General features: G+C 44.2%; 1 protein-coding gene across 1 annotated transcript in view; it reads right to left on the reverse strand.

Annotated features, from left to right (window-relative positions):
- Nucleotides 1-9,676, reverse strand: part of LOC144820221 (maestro heat-like repeat-containing protein family member 1) — a 97,008-nt gene extending 87,332 nt beyond the window's left edge. The window contains exons 1-4 of the mRNA XM_078677823.1: nt 9,646-9,676; nt 6,868-6,966; nt 5,088-5,209; nt 3,895-4,041 (exon numbers count right to left, since the gene is read on the reverse strand). Coding sequence (XP_078533949.1) covers nt 3,895-4,041; nt 5,088-5,209; nt 6,868-6,966; nt 9,646-9,676 — 399 coding nt within the window. The remainder of the gene's footprint in view (nt 1-3,894; nt 4,042-5,087; nt 5,210-6,867; nt 6,967-9,645) is intronic.
- Nucleotides 9,677-13,092: the final 3,416 nt, after the last annotated feature.

A 13,092-nucleotide genomic window follows, 5' to 3' on the forward strand; every position in this document is an offset into this window, starting at 1 on the left:
ACCCTCAGGGCTGCCGTATCTTTTGGAGCTGATACTGATTGTACAGGCAACTGTTTAAATGCCTGCGCTACTGTGTTATTAACTCTGTTTTCGAAAGCCTTAGACCGGGGTTTAGGTATAGGTTTAGTCACAGGAGTTGTGGATGGGATAACTGCGGGTGCTAGTGTAGTATGATTTGCACCAGGTGTGCTGTTAGATTTGTTTTCAGCTATACTGAGGGTTGCTAAGGTTAGAATACTCTTTTCTGCCTCTAGGAGCTGGGTTTCTATGCGCGATAGTCTAACTTCCAGAGGGATTAGGAGTTTTTTTAACGTTTCCCAAACAATCTTCAAGAATTCCACATCTCTTCCCTCTACCACACACACTGGTACCCCATCGTTCTCACCTTCAATTACTAAGTCTTGCTCCCCTTCTGTTGCAACCAAGCTAGATTCAACGGCAATCGGACTAATGGTTTCAGTAGCTGGGGGAACATGAAGGGGTATGTAGAGGGGTGTCCCCCCCCTACGGTAGACTTTCCACCCGTAAGGGACTGGGCCTTTGCTACTTTAGCCTTCTTTCTGGAGTAGGCAGATGTAGTGTTACGCTTTCTTTTTTGGATAACACCCTCTTTATTCCTCCCACACACCCCCTTTCCCTTAGTAGTTATCTCTATAGGTACCCCCCTTGCCAGATCCGCCCTGCCCACAGATGGACTTAGATTGGAAGAAGGGAGGGGTAACCCCAAATTAGGGACTGGCAAAGGGGAAGTTATGTCCAATGGCTGATGAACATCTGCCTGCGTCAAGATTGATACAGGACAGGTCCGACGCTCGGGGGGTTTTGACAGAAGCAATGTGGCCTAGAGATGATTTTTTAGCCATAGTCAGCTCCTGTGATAATCTTCTAGCTGCATCAAGTTCCATAGAAACTCTCTGCTGCATTTTGTTGATCTCCACATCTATGGCTGTATTAGTCCTGGTTATGAAGTCGTCGAGGGTCCCATTTAACTGCTTCCCTTTAGCTGCCCTGCTTCTGCTTTCGCGCATGGACATTGTTCCTTAATTCCAACGATGGGCTGATAAGAACAGGGCAAAGATGGATATTACGGAGTTGAAAGCCAAGAGGGGTGGCCCGGTCCGGTCTCTCTCGGCCTCTATCGGCCACAAACGGCCCGCCCTTTGCCCGGGCTTCGCACCGCGCTTCGTGCCGCGCGCATCCCGCGTGCGCGGGTATGAGTCAGATTATGAACGTGTGCGCTGGGGGCGTGGCTTCCAGGGAGAGCGGGCCAGGTGTCTCCAATTGGCCTCGCAGGGACTCCTGGTCAATGGAGTCCCTGCCCTTCACGCTCGCAGCCCCGTTGAGCCGCCACAGCCCACGCTTGCTTCCCTTCCCAATATATATATTGATACCCCTCAGTTCCTTTTCACCAGAATTTGCAGCGCTCTCTCACCGGTTCGTAAATCCCCGCGGCAGAACCACAACCAATTCCCCCAGCTGGGAGAAAACGGAACAAATTCGCGTTTGTCTTCACTTATGTGCTTTTTTATTTAATCCTCACAGCATGGAGTTTCTCAAGCAAGCAGGCACAAATCTACGCGTTTTGGGATAGCATATCCCTTGTTCACGATCAATTTGGCTCCAGGCTCTCAGTCTCTATATAGTGAGTCACATTATTACATCATTTCCTGTTTGATGTTATTTTGGCCCTCGGCCTTCTGGATGATGTCGTTTTTTGCAATTTTGTTTATACATTTCTTAATCCGTCTGCATAGCCTATGTCCTTCTGCTGCAACTGCCCTTTCCAACGCTGTATTGGGTGTTGTGATTGGTGCTGTGGTTACTGAGATTACCCGCCACAAAGGTTTGGGCTCTCTCTTTATAATATTAGTATGGATATGGATATATATTGATACCCCTCGGTTCCTTTTCGCCAGAATGTGCTGCGCTCTCTCGCCGGTTCGTAAATCCCCACGGCAGAACCACTCCGCATTTAAATCCACAACCAATTCCCCCAGCTGGGAGAAAAATGTGACAAACTCGCGTTTGTCTTCACTTATGTGCTTTTTTATTTAATCCTCACAGCATGGAGTTTCTCAAGCAGGCAGGCACAAATCTACGCGTTTCTGGATAGCATATCCCTTGTTCACGATCAATTTGGCTCCAGACTCTCAGTCTCAATATAGTGAGTCACATTATTACATCATTTCCTGTTTGATGTTATTTTGGCCCTCGGCCTTCTGGATGATGTAGTTTTTTGCAATTTTGTTTATACATTTCTTAATCCGTCTGCATAGCCTATGTCCTTCTGCTGCAAATGCCCTTTCCAACGCTGTATTGGGTGTTGTGATTGGTGCTGTGGTTACTGAGATTACCCGCCTCAAAAGTTTGGGCTTTCTCTTTATAATATTAGTATGGGAAACATCCTTTACAACGCAACTTTTACCACGCAGTGCCTTTACGACGCATCTTTTACAACGCAAACCATTACAACGCATTGCCTGGGGGGGCGCTCTAGGATAGGGAATAGATTTAATTTACTATCCAACACCTTCCCTAGTGTCCACGGGGACTGGAGTTGGAATAGTAAATTAACCTATTCACTATCCAGCACCCCAAAGAGCTATGCATTGTAAAGGCATGCGTTGTAAAAACCGTGTTGTAAAGGCATGTGTGGTAAAAGCATGCGTTGTAATGTCATACATCCTATTAGTATGGATTACCCCATATTTCACTGCCAAAAGTTGCAATTGGTATGCATTTGCCTTTGTATATATCCTGCAGAATTTTCAGAGGTTTGTGGAACAAACAGGAGGAGAATTCATTAACACCTGCACAGACTCTCATAAAGGAACATACGTTCTTTTTAACTAATGGTTGCCAGCTAATACGACACTTAAATACGGAAAGTTATCTACCTTACTTAAATATGGCCCTGGGGCAAAAAGTGGCACTTTTTATGTACTTTAGTGTCAGGTTCATAACATGTGATTTAATCAAATTGGTCGCAGATCCAAGCTATTCATAAAATCAACAACAAGGGTTAAATGCTGCTGTAATGATCTTGCTGGATGCACAATTAAAACAGCATAATTTCAAGAGCTCACTGAGGCTTCAGTAAGCCTACCAACTGCTCAGGACCTATCTCAGGCCTCTAGTGTCTGAAGATTTGCTGTTTTGTTGTGATTAACGCACCAATATGGAGCGTCAGTATGCTTGATTTCACTTCCATAACCACATTTTACTTACTCAGTATCATAACAACAGGTGGAGAAAAATACTGCAATGCTGATGTTTATTTAAATTTCAACACCACTGTTTGGTTCATATTTATTTTTTATCCATCCCAATTTCATATGTAACAAATAAAAATGTAAGTTTTGCTTCTCAGGCTGCCTTCACGTATTGTGTACAAATCAAAATGTATTTGGTTCAGTATTTAGACTGAATGCTCGAAAACTATATTCCCCCTAATCCCTTAATCTCCCCAAACAATACACCAGCTCAGTGCTTAAGAAACTACCATACTTGAATGTGTCAAATAGTGGGGTACTACAGTCTGAATTGTATAGTATTTCTATTTCTCACGGGTACCTAAGGGGCAAGCTTGGAATCATGCATTTTTCCTACATCTCAAATTAATGATACCGGCAACATTGGTACTGTCAGGTGTGGAATACCAATGTGATGGCCTAATGGTCACATGATGGAGGCCTGAACCATCTCAGACTCTAACTGTGATGTAACGGACTCACCAATGAAACCCTTTAGTTCTGTATTCAGCCCTCATTTCTCAATAATGTATTGTTTCATTGCAGCTAATCACTCACTATGGGATACGGTGTATATTATGAGTGGATCACTTGGGATTGGTTGAAGTGACAAGCATGGACAGCAAATAGAGGTCACACTCACCGTGAGTAAACGAAATGCCATATCAGCAGGCAGTAGGGGCTGGAGCCTTTTAACCTCATTGACCAACCATGGAAGCTCCTTATCAAGTTGCTCCTCTTGCAGGACGGAGGCCAAATGTCCCAGAGTGGTGATGACCTGTCCCCAGACCTGTTAAGATCAATCACAGCAGGTTTTCAGTTCCACACACTAGACATTAACTACTAAGAAAACATGAGCCACATGTGGAAGGTGGGGGTTCCCTGGAGAGGCAGCTGCACTAGACATCTGTTACCTAGGAGGTGATTCTGCCATGCAAAGGCAGTGGTTTGTTTTTACTGGCAGCATAATCTACAAGACAAAACTGAAATGTTATCCAAGAATTTGTTTCCACAAATATTTCAAATAAATTATAGTCCCAAGTTGTTATATTTATCATAATTAATGAATGTAATATCAGAGTATTTGCCTCCTATTCCTTTGTTAAAAATGCATAGATCCTTTTGTTCACCGCCATACCTTCCTATGCTGCACCCCTCACAACCCTCTCTTGTTTTACTTGGATGAGGGTCCCCACCCACCCTCTCTGTTTTCTCCCTCTCATCCATTCTTTGAATGTATTTCCCCTGCCACCCCACCACGTCTCTCAGCTGTTTTTAACAATTTCTACTCCCCTACTTAAGTCATCTCTTCCCCGAAGCTCCTCATTACAACTCCTGCCATTAACCCTCACTACCACTTTTCAGCAGTGCCATCATTTTATCCCAATGTCCTCTCTGACTCCTCTTCATGTACAGGCTGTGGTAGACATAAAAAAGAGACTACTGTAACACTGATTTTATTAAATTGCCATAGAATCTCTCTATGTCACTTTCGTTTTTCAAAAATGCTTACTAGACTTAAAAGTGTTGCTTAATACTTTAGTATTATAACATGGTTTAGCTTTGATTTTGTTTGATATAGCTAAACTGATATTCTCTTGATACTTGGTCTGGTACAATAAAGGTTTTTACACATTTTAGTCATCTACAATAATGGAGATCACAAATGTGGGTCAAGAGAATGAATTTCCTTTTTTTGTATTTCATCAAATGAAGTACATATGCAAAGGTAGAGGGAGGGGCAGTCAATGTGTATGCATCAGTCATCTCACAAAACGTAACAGCTCTCAACCTTCATCCACTGCGCTCTGTTCTTTTCCCACTTTCCCAACTTACCTCCTGGAGATTGGGGATGGTTTCTAGAAGAAATGCCTTACAGGTTGAGTAGGCTTCAAAGAAAAGTGTGACTACAGGAGTGTCTACACTGTCAGCAAACTGGCCTGATAACATCTCAATGACTTGCAGAAAAACAGAAAATCACAGTTAAAGCTCAAAGGCTTAAGTGTTGCATTTATCTACACATGTCCCACCTTGCCTGGTAGTGCAAAGGACATACTGAGCAAAGACAGTGCAATGTGTCTGCTGATAACAAACGATTATTCACAGGTAATAGTCTCAATACACATAGCTTTTCTCTGACTCTCATGGGTCATGTAATGGTTGCCATTTCGCTTCTGCATCCTATTGCACTGTTGTAGCATTCTAGACAATACATGGTAATAATTCCACATTAATGCAACTCATTGTTTTGAACTCAAAGAAAATGAAAGGCCGAACTTGTGTCACCAGGTTGCTTTCTACTTAAAATTTGTAACAAAGCAATTCCATTTTGCACAGTTTTGTTGTTTTTGAAATAAGAGTGGATAAATCAGATTTGCACAAGTTCATAGAGTATGAAGATATTGGCCCTCTGGGCAAAACAAAAAAAGTGCATATAAAAATATAAATGCTGTTGTATCAAAACATCCCTTATTAGTAATTTTGTGAATCATTTTATGTGGTTAACAAAGAAGTGCTGGTTCGGATGTCACCAGAGTAAAAATGTGGTATAATGGTTATGCACTATTTTACTGCTCAGGCAGAAAGAAACTGGACTGATTTAATATCACACATCTGAAAAAAACACTAATTCACTCTATTTCCTATTTTAAACATAGCAAAAAGTGTGAACTCATATTTCTCCTTTTTCTGTCCTATTATTGCACATGTTTAGTTGGGTGCAGATCTTGCTTCCTGCATTCTTTATTTTTCAAGTGGGAAAAATGGTTAAAATATGTGTACTCCCTGATTTGCACCATTCCAAACCTTTACTTAATATGGTGCCGAGTTTGCAATTGTGCGAGCTGTAGGTTGCAACTAGATGTCTGTGCCATTGAAATGAACAATTACCTCTTGAAATTTGTGTACAATTTCTACAGGTTTTAATGCTCCTCTTTCCATGGATGTGATTTCACAACATAAGGCCTGTTTTTTTAGTGTTATATAGTGCAAACTAGACCCGAAGATATCAGGTATTGAACCCTGTTCCCCAGCTTCAAGATCATCTGCTCTAGCCATAAGGCTACATCCTCTACAGATGGGTATCCCATCAAAAGCATGACGGGATAGCCCCTTCTGTCTTATTACACATACAATATGTTATAAAGAACTTATAATAAATCAGATGATGGAACAGACTTCACGTTTGTGATGGAGCAACATGTCCCACAAAACTCTAAATCAGACCCTTAGATTTCTGGTGCGGAAATTAATAGGGTGTCTCTCAGAGGTGTACTCTTCAGACAAGAGATGTGTTCCAGTCATGACATAGCAAACTTGACACAGCAGCTCAGCATGCCAGTTCAATTGGTAGATGTACTAGAAAGTAGGGGAGTTACACTTTATGCAGATCAATGTTGCAGTTGAATTCTGATTTGGGTAACAAATGAGAGTTCAATGCAGATAAAAAAAGGATGAATATGGACTGGTATTCTCTGCACCAAACAGAAATTGCATCTCTTTGCATGAAGGGTGTTCTCAGGTAATGTTACAAAAGAGAACTTAATAAAGGTGTACTCTCCCCACACTCTCCAAGCATCAAACAGAGCCCCACTGTTACACCATTGCAAGTACACACCAAGGCTAAACCAAAATTTCTGGTTGACTGTAGAAGCAGTCTTCATTACAGGACAGAACGTTCTGAGAATCAGACCTAGGCATGGTTCCATTTCTGGTTCTAAAAGAGAAAATAGAAAAAACATCATTAATCAAAAGAGAGATGAATACAAACTTGAAATGAAGAGTGTGCTGTAAGTTTATGTTTTTTTATGATACATACTGTAAAATAACTTGATGTATTGCTTTCTAAATTTTCTACTCAGCAGAACATAAAACTTCAAACCTCCCAGGTATATGGGAACCAGATTTCACCAGCTTTGATACAGAGAAATGAGGACCTTTATTTTCTGACAAAATGACTGCAACTCTTCCTTAACATGACTCACACAAGTAAGACTTTACTACAATTTTTGCATCTTGGTGTAGTCGACACTTTTCTGCATGTACAGCAAAGTTTATACTAACAGTTCTGGAGAAAGCAAGTAGGGAGTCTAGCGAAGGGAGCTTCTGTTGCCTAAGCCAAGCCAAAATAATGTTCCCGCAATGCATCTTTTCACAACGCACGTTACGCAATCAACCTTTAACAGTAGGCAGAAAAGAAAGTTTCACATTGTTTTTTCCCTGGATTCACTTGCACCTTTTTATGACGGTGATTAAGGAGTTCAGAATTATAGCAGAGTTGCTGCATTTCCTTGTACAAATAAAGGCTTAATATTTAAGTAGCTGGTTGGTGTAGAGCTGTTTTACTTTTTAACTGTTTTTTAGCAAGCAACATAATGAAACAACACCTGTAAGGAACATCTTCTGCTGGTATGTGATGCTGAAATGTGTATCTGCAATGTGAAATGACTACAAAGGTCAACAAATCTAAAACAATATTCATCATTTTAACATAATAACAAAATAGCAGCAATACATTTTGTCCTTCAAAAGTGGCTTTCAGTGGACCTGTATGTAGGTTAAGATGCCCCAGCACGTCAATTAATAAGGCAGGGTGAGTCAAAGAAGGTGCATAAGGATATTATAACAGACTGTCAGAATAAAATCCAAGTGTCAGCAAATGGTTTTTAAGTACAACCTACTTAATGCACTAAGGGCCAGATGTAGGTAGCGAAATACCGGTCGGTAACGGCCGAATTCGGCCGTTACCGACCGGTATTTGGCTACCGAGATGTAGGGGGTCGGAAACAGGGCAAATCGGTAATTTTACCGATTCGGTAAATATACCGGTCGGTAAATTTACCGACCGGTATATTTACAGAATCGGTAAAATCAAGATGTAGGTGGGACTCTTCTGAGTCCCACAAGGCCTACAAAATCGGTATTTTACCATCAAATTCAATTTGATGGTAAAATACCGATTGAGGTGTGCATGCACATGTGTGCATGCACACCTGTGCCATATGACAGGCAGACCTGCCCTTAGGGCAGGTATGCCTGCCACATGGCTCCCGAACCATTTTTGGGGGTGCTAGAGGGTGTCAAAGTGACACCCCCTGCACCCTTGTCAAATTCGGTATTTACCGATTCGGTAAATACCGACCGGTAATGCCCCATTCATTCCTATGGGCTTCAAAGCCCATAGGAATGAATGGGGCATTACCGGTCGGTATTTACCGAATCGGTAAATACCGACTTTTAAAGATTCGGTAAATCCACATCTGGATTTACCTACATCTCGGTACTTCATATTTACCGACTCTTAAATACCGAATCGGTAAAATTCGGTATTTAAGAGTTGGTAAATATGATTTACCTACATCTGGCCCTAAACATTTTCACAACATAGGGCCAGATGTAGGTAAATCATATTTACCGACTCTTAAATACCGAATTTTACCGATTCGGTATTTAAGAGTCGGTAAATATGAAGTACCGAGATGTAGGTAAATCCAGATGTGGATTTACCGAATCTTTAAAAGTCGGTATTTACCGATTCGGTAAATACCGACCGGTAATGCCCCATTCATTCCTATGGGCTTTGAAGCCCATAGGAATAAATGGGGCATTACCGGTCGGTATTTACCGAATCGGTAAATACCGAATTTGACAAGGGTGCAGGGGGTGTCACTTTGACACCCTCTAGCACCCCCAAAAATGGTTCGGGGGCCATGTGGCAGGCATACCTGCCCTAAGGGCAGGTCTGCCTGTCATATGGCACAGGTGTGCATGCACACATGTGCATGCACACCTCAATCGGTATTTTACCATCAAATTGAATTTGATGGTAAAATACCGATTTTGTAGGCCTTGTGGGACTCAGAAGAGTCCCACCTACATCTCGATTTTACCGATTCTGTAAATATACCGGTCGGTAAATTTACCGACCGGTATATTTACCGAATCGGTAAAATTACCGATTTGCCCTGTTTCCGACCCCCTACATCTCGGTAGCCAAATACCGGTCGGTAACGGCCGAATTCGGCCGTTACCGACCGGTATTTCGCTACCTACATCTGGCCCATAGTTCCCGGTGGGAGGCGGTGCCTATTGTTAGTATGATGGTACATGGTAGTAAGGGTAAAAAAAAAGGGGAAAAATGGTTTTAACACAGGTTGCACCTGTCATGTGGCATCTCAAGTGAGTGGTATTCTGCTTTAGTTACTCACTGCATCAAGGTCAGCCGCCTGCATACTTACCTACTCATTTGTCTCTTCCGGGATCTCGGTGAAGCAGTGTTCCCGGGAGGCTCGAAAGACTACATCATCCTTCCTACGGTAATGAGCGGTGCACATTGACGCATGGATGAGGCTTTTTGATTAGTTGGGATGAGCCCCTCTGGTGAATTAACCTTTACCTCTCAAGGACAGTGGAAAATCACAAGCCATCTAAAAGCAATTTTGTCATCCTTTGGGCCATAGAACCAAAGCGGTTCAGGGTAAGTTATGCATCCTAAACACCTATGCACACCTTAGCGTGTATGCATAGTTCACGTAGGTTCAGGGCTATATTTACTCTGAACCACAGATCCTGAAGAAAGCCAATCAATTGCAAAATTCATTGGCTGAAACATGTAGACTATTAAACACCCTTTAAGAGACGTGTGAGATCACAATCTCTCACTCATGTCCAAAGAACTTGCGTTTAACACTACCCTTAGACCACATAATAAATAATTTGGTACCCCGGAGGTAGTTTTAACCTTAATTTTTCACTCTCACTGTGTTAGACCTGTCTGGCTTTTTGCGTAGTCCCTCCAATTTATTATTTATTTTGTCCCCTTTTTGCCCCTCTTGCCTCTATTAATATTTGTGTCCACTAGCTTTTTCAAGGTGTTGGTCTAGGGGATAGGTGCTTTTTCACCCTCATAATTTTTCACCTCAGGCCTAGAGGCCTTTCCTGACAGGAATTCACTAGGAGTCACAAAATGGTGGCTACCAACTGACATAACTGTCACACCCAGAACCTGTCCCATAGGATAGAGCAGGGCATTCCAGAACCTTCTGGTCCCTTCTGGACCTCTGAGGGTCAGCCTATATAAGGCGGAATGCTGGTCAGCCATTTTGTCTTGCCAGAGAGGAACAGCTAGAGTGAAGGCTGAGGTCTGGAAGGGGTAGGGTACTCATAGGGTGGACTGCTCCACAAGGACTGCCTCCTGACTGTGTTCACCAACCCCCCATTCCTGTTGACCTAACCAAGTTAGTCCCGTCCTGCGGACCCTGGACAGAGAGTTGCCTCAAGACAGGTGAAGGGGTTAATCCCAGTGGACTGTGGAGCTGCAGAGATCCCTGCTGTGGGAACGGAACGAGGAGTCCCCCCCCCTTTCACCTGCTCCTGTCCAGTATGGAGGGTTAGTGGGTTTCTGCTGAGAATAGAGTTTTGGGGGCTCAAACGTGAGGGATTCCACCTCTAACCCCCCTCTCTATGGTGCTGAAGCAGGCTCCTGCCCCCGTGACGCCGAGGCCCCTTACCGGTGTCTGGACGTGCAGCCTGTAAACAAACCCCCCCCACTCGTGAGGAAGAGGAGTGGGTTGTCAGGGTTTCTAGTGGCTGCCTAGTTCTCCCTGATTCCGCCGTGAGCGGGACCCCTGGGGCTTCGATAGCGCTGTTGTGGCAGCGCCGCTGAATGAAGGAGAAAAGGGGGCTGGTTGAGCAGTATCCGGCGCCACTGCGCATACTCTCGGCTGATCCAGTTGTCCTTGGCAGGAGGGGCCTAGGACCGATCAGGCCCGCTGTGGAGCCACTGCCAGCGTCAGGCGGGCAGAGCAGACTCTGTGGCCGGTCCGCTTTCTTCCCGCGCATGCGCGATAGCGCCTTCGCGGAGAATACATCGTCAGCAGCCTGAGAGGAGATCCTAGGGGAGCAGCTCCGTTGAGCAACTGATATCCCGCCAGCGCCGTGAGTCACATCAAGGAGGGCCCCTGCTTCCCTGAGGAGAGAGAGGGAGCGGGGAGGCCCGGCTTTCGGCGGGGAGCGTACTTCAAGTGAAGGGGTGCGACTGGTGGCCAGATATTCGAGTTTTCACCATCAAGTAAGCTTGGAAGCCTGAGGGGAGGCAGAGGAGGACTGGGCTGTACTTCAATCTGACTGGCCTCATAAACAGGGAATGGTGCAGCGCTGGTTGGTTTCCACCCACGGCAGGGGATAGAGGAACTGCTAGGTAGCAGTGCCCTGATAAGCCAATTAAGACAGTCTATATTCCTCCTGTACTCTAGAGGGCTTGAAGGTGGCAGAGGCCTAAGCCAGTTAATTTGTATACTCTTTCACAGCCCCTGGTGCCTGAAACCAATGTCCGCTTGAACTGAAAAAGGGTGGGGTTGCTTAAGAAATTGATATCCTGTGCCGGAAAAAGCCAATCTGATTCCTGGAGATAGATTGTCTGTGAAAAGATTGTAGTTAACTGACAAGGGCTTAATTTCTGAAGAGGATTTGAAAAGAGTTAATTGAAATACAGTAATATTGCACATGATCTGTTGAAAAATGTAGATGTCTACCTCCTATATGTGATAAAGTGATGAGGTTAAGAGAACTTAAATGTATTTGACTGTAAAAGTTTGAAGAACAAAGAAACTAAAAGAACTTTTATAAAACAGCTCGTATTTTTACACAAAGATTGGTGTAGCGTCATTTTTGAGTGGAATTGCTTGATGTTACTGCTGGGTGGCTTGCAACCTTTACACATGTGCCTCTGTTAATATTGTCTTACCCTAGGCCAGGCTACCCTAGGTGACCTGTCATACCAGGTTCCAACAAGTTGGTGTCTAGCGGTGGGATCCTGACTGTGGTTGCAACTACTCAGTAGTAATTGAGCGTAATTCACTAGACTACACCAGGAGTTTTCTCCTAGCGGCCCTCCTAATTTGTCCTTTTGTTTTTCAAAATTTGTTCCTGGTGGTGGGGTGGAGGTGGCTTTAGGTTGCCCTTGCAACTCTAATTTCCTGGTGTGTATAACTTGGTATTTCCTGTTGTAAAATGGAGTTTGCACTAGAAAACCTAGATACCTATTCTGTGGCTCAGCTGAAAGATTTCTGCCAGAAAATGGGGGTATTTTTTAAGCATGGTGCCAAGAAGGGGGAACTCCAGACCAGTCTCAGGGCTTGGGTGGAGGCACACAAAGAAGGGAAGGAGGAGGATGAAGGGGCAGACCGGGACATGGTTGTGGAGATAGATGGATTATTCCCCTCTGAGGGGGAAAACCTACTCCCAGGACCAGTGTCCTACTCCAGGAAGGGCAGTAGCGCCTCTGGGGGAAGCTTAACTGAAGCAGAGCTCGCTGACAGGAGGGAAAAGAGGCAATTAAAATGGGAGTTGGCTAAGCTGGAGCAGGAGAAGGAAGAGAAGAGGATGGTTCATGAGTTCAGGTTGAAAGAGTTGGAACTCCAGGCCCTGCAACGGGGGCCCTCTCCTGTAATAAATGGTGGCAGCGAATCCAAAGAAACAGCCAGGGAGTCCAGACCCTATTTGCCAAAAGACCTTATTGCTAGCTTTAGTCAGGGGGATGACATAGCCAAGTGGTTGGCTGCCTATGAGGTCTCCTAAAGAGCCCATGGGGTGCAGGAGAAGCACTGGGGGGGTGGTTTGTATAAGTACATGCCTCCTACTGGTCGGGACACCTTGCTGGCCCTGGAACCAGGGGAGCAAACCAACTACCCCACCATGAAGCTAGCATTAGTAAGGAAGTTTGGGCTTACCCCAAAAAGGTATCGCCAGAAGTTCAGGGGGAGCCACAAGTTAAGCACCCAGAACTGGGTGGACTTCCTTGATTATGCAAGAAAGGCATTAGAGGGCTGGGTAAAGGGCAGTG

This window comes from Lissotriton helveticus, chromosome 2_1 (assembly GCF_964261635.1).
Source record: "Lissotriton helveticus chromosome 2_1, aLisHel1.1, whole genome shotgun sequence".
In the NCBI taxonomy this organism is placed as follows: Eukaryota; Metazoa; Chordata; class Amphibia; order Caudata; family Salamandridae; genus Lissotriton; species Lissotriton helveticus.